The 16993-nt window shown below is 42.3% G+C and overlaps 1 protein-coding gene across 1 annotated transcript; it reads right to left on the bottom strand.

The window, feature by feature from the left end:
* Positions 1 to 107: 107 nt before the first annotated feature.
* On the bottom strand, positions 108 to 13214 carry LOC132773455 (glycine N-acyltransferase-like protein 3). Its single transcript, XM_060772708.2, has 6 exons — positions 13007 to 13214; positions 9903 to 10009; positions 9188 to 9295; positions 5871 to 5997; positions 2732 to 2861; positions 108 to 1306 (listed from the first exon to the last, which is right to left on the bottom strand). The coding sequence occupies exons 2-6, from the start codon at positions 9978 to 9980 to the stop codon at positions 844 to 846; spliced, it is 906 nt and encodes a 301-aa protein (XP_060628691.2). The 5' UTR covers positions 9981 to 10009; positions 13007 to 13214; the 3' UTR covers positions 108 to 843.
* Between the last annotated feature and the right edge of the window lie 3779 nt (positions 13215 to 16993).

Here is a 16993-nt window from a genome sequence, read left to right as displayed (position 1 = left end):
CTGCAAGTTGCTTCTGACACAGAAAAAAAAAATCCAACATTATACCATACTTGCACCAGGCCTTTCGTGATTGCTGCATTTTGGAGTCAAAGAAAAGCAGAAATAATTGGTAAAGCAAATCATGCAAGTATATGAACACATGGGTTTAATGAACAAATGTGTAGAGTTAACATGCATGTATGTGTTCATGAGCCCCCGGTGGCACAGCTGAACTGCTGAACTTGCTGACTGAAGGTTGGCGGTTTGAATCTGGGGGGTGAGGTGAGCTCCCACTATTAGCCCCAGCTTCTGCCAACCTAACAGTTCAAAAACATGCAAATGTGAGATCAATAGGTACCGCTTCAACTGGAAGATAACAGCGCTCCATGCAATTTAGTATGCTTTTGGAAGAGCTGTGTTGAACTGTGAGATCTGTATAAGTACATGTATATATCTAGATTATTTTTGTAATGTTCATCTCTACCACCTCCCTTAAACAAATATTAAGCTAATTTGTAACACCTAGAAGCCTCTAGGAATACTAGTTTTGGTCTTTAAATAGGTAGACTGCCCTTTTTAATATTAAAAAGCACTTCTTAAAAAAACAGAATTAGACTTCTGGCCACTTCAGAATCCATTCAAAATGGTCCTTAAAGGATTCAAAGGCAGAAATTTTCCTTCTCCCTGGACCTCAGGGAAGTTGCCCATTCAATGTACTTCTTTTCAAACCATTCAATATCCAGCAATAGGCAAATGTCATATTTAATTTAAGAGGCTTTTCATGAACATTTCAGCAACTTACTGAGCATACCTGTTACCTGATTGGCTATGAGGCTAAAGTTTGGGATTTAGTGCCTGGAGAGGTTAGGTTAGAGTTGACTCTGATATAACTCTTTGAATATTTGGAGAGCCAGCGTCTACAGAGGCCTGAGGGGTATACAGGTCGTAAAACAGAGAGCAACTGGTGAAGTGGGCTCCCATGTTTTTCATGGCCCTCTGCATAGCTGTGTTGTTTTCCAAAACATCTCCATACACTGGAAAATCGATGCTGTGTAACTTCTTTGCCAATGCTGCTATCGCCATCTGAATATAGCCTTTGCCCCGATGCTCAGGCATGGTGTAAGCATGGGTCAAACTCCCAAACTGATCCAGAAGGACCCATGAAATTGGGCATCCTCCGGCATCCAGAAGACAACAGCTAGGGAAGCATTGGATTAGCTGAGATAAGTACTGCAGGCTCTGCTCAGTTCCCCCTACGCTCCACGTCTCATTCAGCAGGGCAGCATCAGTGATTTTGAGGGATGAGAGTTTCAATTCTGAACCAGACCTGAAGAAAGAAGGGACAGTTAAAACAAACTTACCGCTGTGAAACTAAGGACCTTGTCACATTGTGGCCAGGAGATTGTGGGAACCTGGCACTTCACACCTGGCTAGCCTTCCACCTCACCTCATCGCACAGGGAGAAATGTCGCTGCCTGGCTTCCCCCCATTGTTTCCCATGTAGCATGGGAAGCCGCCTGTCTTGCTGAAGTGGCCTCTTACCACACTTGGACTTCAGTTGAGACATAGAGCCCCGCTTGAAATAGATCGAAGTCATATGTTGGCAGCCGTTGGACTCCATGCCTCAACTGAAGTCCAAGTATTGCAGGACAGGCAATTTTGCCTGTCTGATGGGGTCATATGTTACTAAAATGTCAGAAGCCAGCTAGCCAACCAAGTTGGCACCTCAACATCTAAGTTCAATTCTGCCAAGGTTGCCGACTGAAATGGAATGGTGGACCTTGCACCAGTCTTGAGTTTGAAAAGCAACAAAAATGTCATTTTCCTAAAATAGAATCTAGACGTCCTCTAAGAACAGTCTGGTTCTTCATCTTTTCTTACATAGTGAACAACAAGCCTTTGTACCAGACTTCTCACACAGGTGATTTTTCCAAACGAGGTAAGAGAATTTTGAGTTCCTGTTTTGCAATTTTGACTCTTGGGTATACACTTTTCCTGATGGAGTTGCACTCAAAAGAATGGGCCTGCTCTAGCATACCACAGAACTCAATGGAAGAACATCTGTGACTCTTGAGTGAATTGGTCAAGTACCTCTTCTAAGCTGAGGCATTACTTGGAAGGCACAGTATCAGTAAAAATTCGACTCGAGATAATTGCATGGCGCAAATTGTATATACTGTATAGTAGATGCAGTGGGGCTAGTTCACAGCCTGGAGATCAAATGTTTTGGAAGTGCTGACCTCTTCAAAAGGAAAGTCTTTGTTTTACTGTTCTGCTCTGTTGCTCATCCACAGTTGTTTTTCATTGTGCTCTGAGTTATGCAGAGAAGTCATGTACTATGAATGGTGAACTACATTTCATCTTAAGTCTTGCAAAGAAAATTTAGGGTGATTCTACAAATGTTGATTGGCCTTAGTAGTTAGTTGGTTGTTTCAACACCTCTCCTGTATGCTGGCATACAGAGAAAAAAAACGTCTCTGCTACTCTTGGTGCATTCCCAAGGGGAGCATTCCCCTTGAAATGCATTCCTGACAGGGGAGGGGTGCTAATGCTTGCTCCCTGAAAATGGCCATTCTACAAAGCTGCCATACAAGTCTCCTTTGAGTTTGTTCTTTTTCTATTTTATCCCCCTGCTACAGATCCCCAATCACCATGGACTTCAAGAGAGAAGTCTCCATCACTTAGTCCCTTAGCAGCTGTCCTGCACTCTGGCTTGTGTGCCACAGAAGCCCTGGATCATAGATCAGTGTACCTGGCTACAGCAGCCGGCAAATGTGATGGGTTCTGCAGAATAAAAACTTGGGTCTGAGTCAACAACTTTGCAGAAGAACACCTGGCAGCAGCGAGGCTCCGGGACCTTTGATACACACTGACTTGCAAAGCTAGGGAAGAGAGAGTTAAAATGGAGTGTTAGTGGGGAAGGGCTTGAAAGTTAAACCAAAATAGTGAACCTTTTAAAAAGCCGAGGTGCTTCTAACATTGAATTAGCATTATAATTAAGAGAAAGGCAAAATAGATATGTCTTTAAATCACTTTTGACTTAGTAATGGCAGGTTTTCTTGGCAGACTTTGTTCACAATGGGTCTGCCTTTGCCTTCCTCAGAGACTGAGAGCACGTTACTTGTTTATGGTCACCCAGTGGGTTTCCAAGTCCAAGCAGGGATTTGACCCTTATCTCGAGTCACAGTCCAACACTAAGATCTCAACACCATGCTGTGTCTCAGGCAAAAGAATGGCCATCACAGAATCCTTGCTCTAACAAATACAGAATTTAATCTTCAACAATAATTAACAGATACAAGGTGCCAATTCTTGTCTGGTCTTGAAAGTTAAGCAGGGTCAGTCCTGGATAGTTCTAGGATGTGAGGCTGTCAATCTATATATATAAATATGTTAGGTTGGTTCAACCGGACAGCAAAACTCCACAACCCCCCAACGAAACTGTACCAAAATTGCCATGCCCATAACACAACCCACAAGGTACAAACATATCTACTCAAAATGAAAAACAACACAACAACACACTCACAAAACAGCAAAACAACAAAACTAAAAAAAACCAACGAAACTTAACCAAAATTGCCATGCCCATAACACAACCCACAAGGTACAAACATATCTACTCAAAATGAAAAACAACACAACAACACACTCACAAAATGGCAAAACAACAAAACCCAACGAAACTTAACCAAAATTGCCATGCCCATAACACAACCCACAAGGTACAAACATATCTACTCAAAATGAAAAACAACACAACAACACACTCACAAAACGGCAAAACAACAAAACTCAAAAAAACCCAACGAAACTTAACCAAAATTCCCATGCCCATAACACAACCCACAAGGTACAAACATATCTACTCAAAATGAAAAACAACACAACAACACACTCACAAAACGGCAAAACAACAAAACTAAAAAAAAACTAACGAAACTTAACCAAAATTCCCATGCCCATAACACAACCCACAAGGTACAAACATATCTACTCAAAATGAAAAACAACACAACACACTCACAAAACGACAAAACAACAAAACTCACAAACCCCCCAACGAAACTTAACCAAAATTCCCATGCCCATAACACAACCCATAAGGTACAAACATATCTACTCGAAATGAAAAACAACACAACAACACACTCACAAAATGGCAAAACAACTGAGCATGCGCATTGGTGCCCAGCCGCAAGTTCCCTGGCACGCGCACACAGTTCCCTCTGCCCACTCCAAGCCTCGCCGCGCCGCTTCCCGCACACACACCCCCTGCCGCACGCACACACACAACCCCACGCTCCATCACTCCCCCCGCCGCACACACACATGCAACCCCACGCTCCATCACTCCCCCCACCGCCACACACACACGCGCAACCCCACTCCCCCCCGCTTCCGCACACACACACGCAACCCCACGCTCCATCACCCGCCTGCCCCAATCTTATCTCCTTTTACTTCACGCCACCTCCAAACCCCAGCCCGCCCCTTCCCGCCCTGTCAAAATCCAGGAAAGACAGGAAGGAAGGAAAGAAGGAAGAAAGAGAAAGGGAGATAAAGAAAAGGGGGAAGGAAGGAAAGTTAGAGAAAGAAGGAAGAAGAAAAGGAAAGGAAAGGAAAGATGGAAGGAAAGAAAAGAGAGACAGCAGAAGAGAAAGAAAAAGGGGGAAGGAAGGAAAGAGGTAGAGAAGGAAGAAATGAGAGACAGAGGGAGGGAAAGAAAAAGGGGGAAGGAAGGAAGGAGAGAAGGAAAGAAAAAAGGGAATGAAGGAAGGAAAGAGGGAGTGAAGGAAGGGGGAAGATGTAGAGAAAGAGGGAGGGAAGGAAAGAAGGAAAGAGAGAAGGAAGAAAAGAGACCAGAAGAGAAAGAAAAAGGGGGAAGGAAGGAAGGAGAGAAGGAAAGAAAAAAGGGAATAAAGGAAGGAAAGAGGGAGTGAAGGAAGGGGGAAGATGTAGAGAAAGAGGGAGGGAAGGAAAGAAGTAAAGAGAGAAGGAAGAAAAGAGACCAGAAGAGAAAGAAAAAGGGGGAAGGAAGGAAAGAGATAGAGAAGGAAGAGGAGAAGGAAAGATGGGAGGGAAGGAAGGAAGGAGGGAAAGAAGGAGAGAAAGAGGGAAGGTTGGCCACAGCACGGCGTGGCGGGTAAAGGTTGTTATTTCTATGATTATTATGATGCTATTATTCTTCCTATGAGACCCTTTTAGGGGGAATGATGGGAGAGGTGTCAGGTCCCAGAGGCAATGCATTGCATTATTGTTATTGTTATGATGGTGGTGAAATAAAAGGAAATAAAAAGAGAAAGAAGGAAGCAAACAGGGAGGGAAGAAAGGCAAAGGAAGAAAGGGGGAGGGAATGAAGGAAAGAGAGAAGGATGAAACCAAGTAGTGAAAGAAGGAAAGAAAGAAAGAGGTAGAGAAGGAAGAAAGGAGAGAAAGGGGGAGGAAAAGGGGGAAGGAAGAGGTAGGTACCTCTCTTTCATAATAGTCCAGATATCTACCTCAACTTTGATAAGTTTTACTATAGGCCACAGCAACGCGTGGCAGGGCACAGCTAGTGAATAATAAAGGCTGTAAGCTATATTTCAGATGAAGGCTTGGCAAAACTACCTCTGAATAGTCCTTGCATAAGAAAACTTTATAAAATTCCTGGGGTCTCCACAACTTGTCAGATGACTTGAAGACATATGTACATAGTGAAACTGGGATTTCTTCCATTAATACAAGACAGATGATAATTTAATATATGTATTCAGAGCCTGAAATTCTTTGGAAAATGCCCATTTAAAGATTCTAACTGTGCATAGTACACCACAAGAACTTTGAAAATGCCAGATTAGTGTAATTGCCACATACATACAACTTTGGGTGCTGATATCCATGCATCTTACCCTGTAGTAGAAATTCCTGTTTCCAGTCGATAGCATCAGTATCTTTAACCAATTCTTCAAAGGCACTCAGGAGCCTACAGAAAACTGCATAGGACTGGGTGAAGTAGTTGGTTTCCAATGGTATTTTCTAGATGAGAATATACAGGGTAGTTGGGAGGAGATCATGACTTTGCACACACACACAAGGATTTGTGACACAATTTTATTTGGTGACAGTAATAAAATGATCCTCTTCATCCTAAATCATATTGCTGGAATGGAAGAAAATTTGTTAGAACCAGGTGTAGATTTAGAGTGGAAAAATTGTAAACTAGGTTCATTTGGAAGACCCAGAACAAATTAGGTTCTTGTGGGTTTTTTCGGGCTATAGAGCCATGTTCTAGAGGTATTTCTCCTGACGTTTCGCCTGCATCTATGGCAAGCATCCTCAGAGGTAGTGAGGTCTGTTGGAATTAGGACAATGAGTTATATATCTGTGGAATGGCAGGGGTGGGGCAAGGAGCTCTTCCCTGCTGCAGTTAGGTGTGAATGTTTCAGCTGATCACCTTCATTAGCATTTGAAGGCCTGCCTGAGCCTGGGAAAATCTCTTGCTGGGAGGTATTAATCTGTGCCTGGTTGTTTCCTCTCTGTTGTTTTGCTGTTGTAATTTTAGAGTTTTTTAATACTGGTAGCCAGATTTTGTTCATTTTCATGGTCTCTTCCTTTCTGTTGAAATTGTCCACATGCTTGTGGATTTCAATGGCTTCTCTGTGTAGTCTGACATGGTGGTTGTTGGTGTGGTCCAGCATTTCTGTGTTCTCAAATAATATGCTGTGTCCAGGCTGGTTCATCAGGTGCTCTGCTATGGCTGACTTCTCTGGTTGAAGTAGTCTGCAGTGCCTTTCATGTTCCTTGATGCGTGTCTGGGCGCTGCGTTTGGTGGTCCCTATGTAGACTTGTCCACAGCTGCATGGTATACGGTAGACTCCTGCAGAGGTGAGAGGATCCCTCTTGTCCTTTGCTGAACGGAGCATTTGTTGGATTTTCTTGGTGGGTTTGTAGATTGTTTGTATGTTGTGTTTCCTCATCAGCTTCCCTATGGTTCCCTTGATGTATGGCAGGAACACTTTTCCTCTGGGTGGATCTTCATCTTTACTCTCGTGGTTTGTTCTTGGTCTTGCAGCTCTTCTGATGTCTGAGGTGGAGTATCCATTGGCCTGGAGAGCCCAGTTGAGGTGGTTCAGTTCATCTTGGAGGAGGTGGGGTTCGCAGATTCTTTTTGCACGGTCTGCCAAGGCTTTCATGGTGCTTCTTTTTTGACTTGGGTGATGGTTGGAGTTTTTATGTAGATATCTATTTGTGTGTGTGGGTTTTCTGTAGACGGTGTGACCCAATTGCTGATCTGGTTTGCGGATGACTAGGACATCTAGAAAAGGCAGTCTTCCTTCATTTTCTTTTTCCATGGTAAACTGGATGTTTGGGTGGATGCTGTTAAGATGGTCCAGGAACCTGTTGAGTTCTTCTTCTCCATGGCTCCGAATGGTGAAGGTGTCATCCACATATCTGAACCATATTGTGGGCTTTTTGGTTGCTGTCTCCAGGGCTTGTTTTTCAAAATGTTCCATGTAGAAATTAGCTATGACCGGACTGAGAGGGCTCCCCATAGCTACTCCATCTTTCTGTTCGTAGAATTCATTGTCCCACTGAAAGTAACTGGTGGTGAGGCAATGGTGAAACAGAGCCGTGATGTCTTCTGGGAACCTCTGGTTGATGAGTGCCATGGTGTCTGCTACCGGGACCATGGTAAATAGAGATACCACATCGAAGCTGATCAGTTTGTCGTTGGTATTTAGCTTGAGATTGCTGATTTTTTCTATGAAGTGGGCTGAGTCCTTGATGTAGTGTGTAGTGAGCCCAATATGGCTATGTAACTGTGCAGCAAGAAATTTTGCTAGGTCGTATGTGGGGGATCCAATGGCACTCACGATGGGTCTGAGTAGGGTGGAGTCCTTATGGATTTTTGGGAGTCCATAAAGCCTGGGTGGAAGGGCTTCCGATTTACATAGCTGTTGTCGTATGTCAAAGTTTATTGAGGAGTTCTTAATCAGAGTGTTGGTTTTCCTGGTTATTTTGGCAGTTGGGTCTTGCTTGAGTTTTTTGTATATAGTAGGGTCCAGGAGTTTTCTGATCTTCCCCTTGTATTGTTCTGTATGCATGATTACTGTGGCATTCCCCTTGTCTGCTGGCATAATGAGGATATCAGGATCTGAATTCAGTTCTCTGATGGCTTGTCTTTCCTTCCTAGTAATGTTACTGGAGGGAAGTTTTGCCTTTTTCAGGATCCTTGCTGTTTCTGCTTGTACTTCTTCTGCTTCCTCCTCGGGGAGGCGATAAATTTCTGATTCAACATTGGCAATGATGTTTTCTACTGGGATCCTGGTGGCGGTTACAGCAAAGTTTCCTCCTTTCGCTAACCCATTGTCCTAATTCCAACAGACCTCACTACCTCTGAGGATGCTTGCCATAGATGCAGGCGAAACGTCAGGAGAAATGCCTCTAGAACATGGCTCTATAGCCCGAAAAAACCCACAAGAACCTAGTGATTCCAGCCATGAAAGCCTTCGACAATACCCAGAACAAATTCTTCAACCCAGAATTCTTTTATTTTGGAACCCAGTAAATATTAACTTTATTTTATCTTTTGCAACAGCCCCATCTACTAGAATAGCATAAATTGTGCCACTATAGAAATGTGTGTTTTATCTAGCTCAGTGGTTCTCAATCTGTGGGTCCCCAGATGTTTTGGCCTTCAACTCCCAGAAATCCTAACAGCTGGTAAATTGGCTGGGATTTCTGGGAGTTGTAGGCCAAAACACCTGGGGACCCACAGATTGAGAACCTCTGATCTAGGCCATAGCTGTGGGGAAGTTACTTTGTGCACTATAACTCCAAACATCCCAGGCACCATTTGATGGATCTTAAAAAAAGGTTATTTAGGTTTACCATGTATCCACCATTACAGAGAAAGATAGGATTGTGTTGGCTCTGTATTGGGGTTCAGGCTGACATGTAGTGGACTTGATATCAGAACAGTTCCTTTGTGTCAGTCTGGGTGGCGTGTGGTGCATGCTCATTATAACTTATGAATGTACATGTATCTGTACACACAGTGATAACTGAAAATGCCTTAGTCTTTCCTCCATTGGTCTTCTTTCATACTACCTAGAGCTGCATAATATGCCTCTTCAGTCATGCAATTCAAGCATCAAGTCCTACCTGTTCAAATGACAAAAAATCAAGCCATACACGTTCTTAGATACACAGATTCCACCAATACCTCTCTTTGGGGCCGTGCAATAACCACTTGAAAGTTGGGCCAGGAATCTACCAGAACCTCCTGATGAAAAGCATTTCCCTGGCAGATGTTCAGCACAGCTCCATAGACCTAACAGGACAGGAGAAATGTGTGTTTATCCTGAACAGAGATCCAGATTTTTTTCTCTTTTAAGCTATAACTCCCAGAGTTTCCCAGATAGTACAAGAGAGAACTGTGGTCAAAAAAAGTAACTTTTCCCAGGTCCTAATCCCAACAACAGAAACACTAAAGACTGATGCTGTTTTGTATTGTTTTTTCCCAACTGGCTTATAAGTGATTTTTGTGTCATTTTAACCCATCATTGTCAATCCAAGATCATGGTGAGCTAGGGCTAATATTCTGCAAAGTACCACTGCCAGGAATAAGTGCCTTGACTGTCTAACATTTTAAAGTTCATGTTTTGATTTTTGAATAAGAGCCAAGTATACTAGTGGTTATCTGGAGGAGTTGGTTACACTGAGCTGAACCCAGAATCCATTTTATGGTGCTCTGTGACTGTCATCTAGGACATAATATGAGAAGGTGTTGCAGACTGGCCTTCTTATGATGTTCGCAGAAACATTTGGATGGGATACCTTGCTCAGGTGGCAGAGGTATTGTGACTGCTATGGCCACAGGTTTACCTACTGGGGTGCTAAACTGTTCCAGAAAAGAGCAAGGAAAAGCCCGATCTCACCTTCAGAGACTCTGGGAAGCAACATCTCAGCTCTTTCTTCAGCACTTGCAGCTCATCCTGGCTGCTTAACACCAGCATCCTATGGGTTGACTGGGCCTCTACAGGCTCTGAAGGTGAAGACAAAAGGGTGATGGCACTGGGAAATGCATTGCAATGCACATCTTCCTTGAGGCAAACATCCCAAATGATAGAGAAGAGAATTTAGACTTATAACTTTCCCAGGTTCAGGTCAGATAACTTCAGTTGCCTAGTAATAGATCTGTGTGTACTCAAAGAGCTCACAATCAGCACAACAGGATAAAGCAAGCATGGGCAAACTTGGGCCCTTCAGATGTTTGGGATTTCAACTTCCATAATTCCTAACAGCCAGTAGGCTGTTAGGAATTGTGGGAGTTGAAGTCCAAAACACCTGGAGGGCCCAAGTTTATCCATACCTGGGATAAAGGATATATAACACACTCAGAGCCTGCCCTACAATTGAATATGGTGAAACGGCTATTTCAGGCAGTAGATGCAGGTGGGAAGGATGTTGGCAGATCATAGAGAGTACAGAGCTCTATGCACTCTACACCCCATGGGCTAGCCTGCTGCCCGTGTAAAAGTCATTAACTCTATGCTGTTTGCTTATTTCTTTCCTCACAAGAGATTCCATAGTTTCTTCCTAGCCCCACATTTGCAATGTTGTATTTAGATCCATGCTAAATGAAAGGGAAGAAGTGGATCCCCCCCCCCCCCCCCGCTTAGAGTGCTTCCTATCTCCAATTAACATATTTTTGTTATTTTAGAAAGTACTTGGGAGAGGTGAAAGGGAAGAAACCAAAAGAGCTCCTTCAGTTTAATTGCTGTTCTCAAAGCAAGAGAGCTAACCACACAAAGCTAAGTTCAACATATTCAGGTGGTTGCCATGGATCTTTCTTCCCTCCTCTCCATGTGTCCTGATGTGATCCCTCTTGATCTTGGTGTTTTGCCAAGCAAAGTGTATATTATTAATAGACTCAGCATTTTTCTGGGAAATGTGACCACAAACCAAACACTTGAGGCCACAATGGCCACCTAGGACTAGGAGCCTCTTTCATGCGCACATTCAAGGGAGGAAGCAAGGAAAATATTTCTCAAAACCCAGAGCTCAGAAAAGTTTCTTTTTGAACTCTGACTCCATAGAATCCCTCATTGCTGATAATCACCAAAGTAAAATTTCCAAGCTTTCTGTGCAGTTAACACCCATCCAACAAAGCATTGGACAAACTAGGTACAGATATGTGAATGGGGCTACTTTCCAGCTGATCTGGCAATGCCAGAAAGCTTCTTTGAATAGGGAAACTGAGAGAGAAATTGAAGACATAATAAATTTAACTGGTCAGGTCTAAAGTTCAGGATTTAATCATTACCAATACTGGAGCTGGGCATCTGTCCCTTAATCCTAGATGGGCAACAGCAATTACACAATGCATTTTTTTCATTTTTTTTTCTTTGAGAAAGGCATTCTCTGCAGAGTCATATGCTTAAGGTCCTGGGCTTTCAGTGTTTCTCCCAAGAGGGAAATTTGAGGAGATGCAACATTTCAACTGTGAAGGACAAGCTGTATCTGTTTGAATGCTTTCTTTTGCAGAAATCATTTCTATTAAAGATACAAATAAACGCATGTATTTGGACACATATAGCGCCCTGACTCAATCTGAGTTTAGTCATTTATAAGACTCAGTCATTTTTGGCAAGTCAAAAAGAACTGTAAATGTTAATCTGCAAACATAACAGAAGCAGCAGCAGATGTTAGTAGTGGCTGGAAGATAAGAAAATTGAGTTAGAATCTCTATCATAGTTACAAATGGTTAAATTGGAACTACACCCTTGTAACTGTTGCATTTTCATGATCCCTGTGCAGTTTAGAGGCTAAGTAGGGACCATTAAATTCTCCCAATTCCCACTTACTGGGAAGCAGCTGGTGCAATTGATGGGTATCTGTTTCCCTGTCAACTGGGAAGCTGTTGCCTGATAGTCCTGTCTTTCCTTTGCAAAAGTGACAGTTATTCCTCTTTCTGCCCCTCACAGAATCACTTATGGGAGGAAGTAGAAACAGTTCTTAGCTGCTTCCCGATCAACAAGGGAACAGATCCCCATTGACTGCAGAGGCTGCTTCCCAGTAAGCAGGGATTGCATTCACTGTGTAGCACTGCCCATTCATGGTGTTTAGGGTTCTGCAGTGCCCCTTGTCCTATATAATCTTGATTCCCAGTCCAAAAAATAATATCAATCTATCTCCTGACCTACATTTGGAGGATCTCCAAATGTTTAGGTAATTTCTCTCTTGATACATGAGCAGATAATTCTGATATTATAAAGAGTTTCTAAAGAGGCTTTTGCAAGTGTGTGGTGGAAAATTTAAAAGTGTCAGCCTTTCGTTCCTGCATTTGTAGAAGAATCTGTAGTCATGTCCTCATTTCAGCGTAAATGGAAAATACATTATGGCTCGTTCTATTAAAATAATGATTTAGCAGAAATGGAAAATCTATTTTGGTTAAAGAAGAATCACAATGTTTTTGAATGATTGGAAACCCAATTGATTTCTTTAAAGTAAGTGTGATTCAATTAGTGTTGGCTTTATTAATTAATATGAGTTAAGTATATAGACGAAATGTAACCGATGTATAAAACACAGAGAAGTAGATTTTAAGAATAAAATATAAGATAGTTTGAGGTAATTTTTCACTAATGTGTTAATAAAAGGTGTGCTATTATTTAAACTGCTAGTATAAATTAGTAAATCAATCGAATAAAAGGAAACAACAAGTTGTTATTCTTCATGTTTTGACTTCTTCTATATTAATTCAGCACAAACAATATCCAAACTCAAAAGTTTCATTACCATCCTAGGCTGGATCTACACTGCCCTATATCTCAGAATCTGATCCCAAATTGTCTGCTTAACTCATATAATTCAATTCAAAGCAATTAATCTGGATCGGATCCTGGGATATAGGGCAGTGTAGATAATGCCTCAATCACTTATCAGAACAAGGAGAGCATACAAATGAGGGTAATTCATTTTAAAATGCTCCATAGATGTTCTCCTTAATGTGCCCCTCCTATCACTCCACTGCTCTTACCTGCCCAACAAGACAAAATGGAAAGACTTCTCCAGAAGTAGTGTGTTGAGTTGTAAGCGGTATTTATGATACAAGTAAGTAGAAGGTAAAGACCCAGGAGCCCCTACTGGAGCTGTCCTCTTGCAAAAGATACAAGTGGTATGCACACCTACACATGCACACACTCTTTCTTTACCCCAAGATTGAAACCCAAAGAGAAAATGTCTCATCCCAGCTTGGAAATAATCATCCTGTCTCCTCTTGCACATAAATAATTGGGTTAATTATTAAAAACAGAATCCACTATCCGAGTGTAATAGGGAAGAAATGATTAAACTAGAAAGAACTGGGGGAAACAATCAGGGGTAATGATTCTTCAGTCTCAATCCTACTGCAAGTCCCAACTACAGTAGATGTAGTGAATGATGGGATTTTTATTAGTATTAGCTAGCCGTTTCATAAATGGTTCACTAGGTCTGCTCTAACAATGGGGTCTAACAATAGGATTAGGCCAGGAACAGGAATTGTATAACCCTCTATAAATTATTAGACAAAAACTTCATAATTATTCATTATTGTCTGTGCTGACTTAGGCTGGATCTACATTGCCCTATATCGCAAGATCTGATCCCCAATTATCTTCTTATCCCAGATTATCTGGCAGTGTAGGGTCATATAATCCAATTCAAAGTAGATAATCTGGGATCAGACCCTGGGATACAGGGCAGTGTAGATCCAGCCGTAGACTGGATTATCTGCATTGATAATCAGGATTATATGGCAGTGTAGATCTAGCCTTAGATTGATGGAGTTTGCAGCTCAGCAACATCAGAAGGCCTGCATTCTTTTCAGTTCTGCCTTAATGAAGCAGTTATACTATCTTTTAGTTTCTCTACAGGACCAGCAGTTCCCTTCTTTAATGGGTCCTTTTCTTTTGGTCATAAAGGGTTTATCCCTTCTCTAAGCAAATGAAAACTGTCTGGAGATGTGTTTTCTATGAATATCAGGAAACCAATGCCAACCCAGAATGAGATGAAGCTTGTGAAATGGTGGACTTGAAGAACAAGAAGAGGCAGAGGGCAAATTGCCCTGGGCAGCAATTAGCAGTAGGGATGGGAGAAATTTTACTTTCTGGCTTGAGTTTCAGTAGATTTGCCCCAGGCAGCACAGTTGCCTGGCTACTAGCAATTGACTACTTGTTTACTTCTGCAATCCATAGCACTTTCTTTCCATCTACAGATCCAGCCACTAGTTGTTCTGAGCCCCTGAAAGTCACCTGCTGCCAAGCCTGTAGCGAGGGGGTGGTTTTAGGGGTTCAACCCCCCCCCCCGAAATGTTTCAGATTTTTTTAAAAACTTGGTTTACTCATGAATTTTAACTGGTTAACCAAATCCCCATGCTAAGTCTATGAGATGCAAAAAGTTAAGAGTCCCTCCAGAACTGCAAGCACTATCTCAAGCAAATATTGACAATTTATTCACACTGTCATTACTTGCAGCAATAGCCGATGTAGTGAAGCAACCAAGTTGGGGGGGGGGGGGGATGAATGCTCTCATTAAGGAGGTCAGACTTGAAGGAGGTCATTAAGGAGGTCAGTGTTGAATGCTCTCATTAAGGAGGTCAGACTTGGTGGAGGTGGTTGACATGGGTGGAGCTGCAGGCTATTGAAGGCTGCTCTGCCCCCTGCAGCTGTGCTCTTGGCTTCAGCGTGAGCTAGGAAGCAGGTTTCAACACACACACCCCACGTGAAATTTTCAACCCCCCCCCCCGAAAATTTCAACCCCCTTTCTCTACCTCTTTCTTTCCTTCGTTTGCTCTTTGCTTCCATCCTTCCTTCACTCTTTTCTTCTTTGCTTCTCCTCCTCTTTCTCTCCTTTCCTTCTCTCCTTCCTTCCCTCCCTCTTTCTTTCCTTCCCTGGCGGCGGATGAGGCTCCCCCCTCACCGGACCCACCATTGTGCTGTCCGTTCCTAGCTCCTTTTCTGACTGGAAGAGGGAGGATGGTCGGTGGTGCCTCTTGCGCTTGCTGTGTCCTTGTGCAGGTGGGGGCAGGGCCATAGAATGTTTGCGCACATGCTCTGTGTCATCTTCTACCTTTTTTGGATTTGAAGTTCTTTTCACTATGTTTTTGGTGATTTTTTGAGTGATAGCCACTCCTTGGGTTAGTAGGTATCTTGTGACCAAATCTGGTGTCATTTCCTTCAGTGGTTTTTGAGTTATGTGCATCCCACAAACGAACATTACATTTTTATGTATATAAGAAGAGTGCTGCCTTGTCCTTTGCCTCAGACAGCAACATGTCTTGGGCTGTGGTTAGATTAAACTCTCAGAGGAGCAGACAATTAAAATGAAAGAAGTCTAGAAGCAGAAAAACACAAGTGTATTTATTCAATGAAATCAATAGCAGAAAGAGAATATTGTCAAGGCATTGGCTGGCAATTGGAATGCTTGATTTGTTTATTAATATGGAGTTAACTGTGAGAAAAAAAAAAAACCAAAGGACAGATTTGGAAATTGTAGTCAATGCAATTAAGATGTCACTGATGATATACAAGCCATCCTCTTGTGTGCATGTTTGGCAATGAAGTACCTTTCATTAGCAAAGGATAATAACAGTCCAAATGGGATAACAGAACTGCTCACATAACCAGATAACTGACAATGACTAAATCAGACTTAATGAAATTGCAGTCTTGTTCATGGACAAAACCTGTTTGAGAAAGAAGGTATTATAGAAGCCTTAAGTGAAAGAGCAAAGCAGGCAAATACAAGAAGCCTGTATTATACCACAAGAGACCGTCCCTGAAGAGTTTGATATATTCTAGATATATTAATGTTCATTTGCTGAGCATTGAGCTACTGACAGCAAACTCATCCTGCAGAAAATACTTGGCAAAGATGTCACTTGCTGTCATGTCATTGCATGTTGCTGAAGAAAGGCTGGGAAACAGTGTCTGTCGTGGTGATGCTAATTGTGATAAATCTCCCATGGACTGACTTTCCAAAGAAAATGCTAAAAAAGAAAACGGAGTTACTCAACAAGAGCCACGACAGACAGTTGATAATCTTTCTTTCTTTAACCATTTTCACCCTCACTCAGCACACCTACCATTTAAAGTAACATTATTCAAATGTAAGTGTTTACAAGGTACATTAGTTTCATGGTGTTCTTTTGGCCAAAAGAGCCCAAATGACTATTTCATGGTTTCTTCCCCTTTATCCCTACATCTAAACATCAATACTTAACTGCCTATATGCTGCTGCCCTCTGTCTGCTGAACCATTTCTCCTGGAATTGGTACTCATAAACATGCAACTTCAATCTAATCAGGCGAGAATTTCTGCTTAGTTTAATGAACTAATTCTGTCTATAGTATGGCCCCAATCCTACCTTATCTTCCTTTTTGTCCTTCTCCCTTTTTCTTTAACAACAACAAAAAGGACATAAAACAGTAGACATAAATCAGAAAACCAAGCTGAACTGTAACAATATTCTGTATTCAGTTAATCATCACTTTAAGACGGAGTAACTTTTACACAAAGATCATCACATCATCATCATAGGACATCACAAGGCAGTGGGTCCGTAAGTGACTCTAGAGACTTATTTTGGATCGGAAGCAAAGACCATCAGCACTGAAGCTATGATCCTTCACCATCAGCTTCGCTGGACTGGCCATGTTGTCCAAATGCCCGATCACTGTCTCTCAAAGAAGTTACTATACTTTCAACTCAAGAACAGAAAATGGAATGCCGGGGGACAGGAATAGAGATTTAAAGATGGGCTTAAAGCCAACCTTAAAAACAGTGGCATAGACACTGAGAACTGGGAAGCCCTGGACCTCAAGCACTTTAGCTGGAGGCCAGCTGTGACCAACAGTGTTGTGGAATTCAAAGAAGTACTAATGGAGGGCAAAAGGGAGAAACATGTCAAGAGGCAGGTACGTCAAGCCTACCCCTGTGGAGACTGTCTTCCATGTCCTCACTCCGAAAGATCATATCTCAGTTAA

Source organism: Anolis sagrei, chromosome 1, assembly GCF_037176765.1.
Source record: "Anolis sagrei isolate rAnoSag1 chromosome 1, rAnoSag1.mat, whole genome shotgun sequence".
Lineage (NCBI taxonomy): Eukaryota > Metazoa > Chordata > Lepidosauria > Squamata > Dactyloidae > Anolis > Anolis sagrei.
This window is presented reverse-complemented; position numbering and strand designations above follow the sequence as displayed.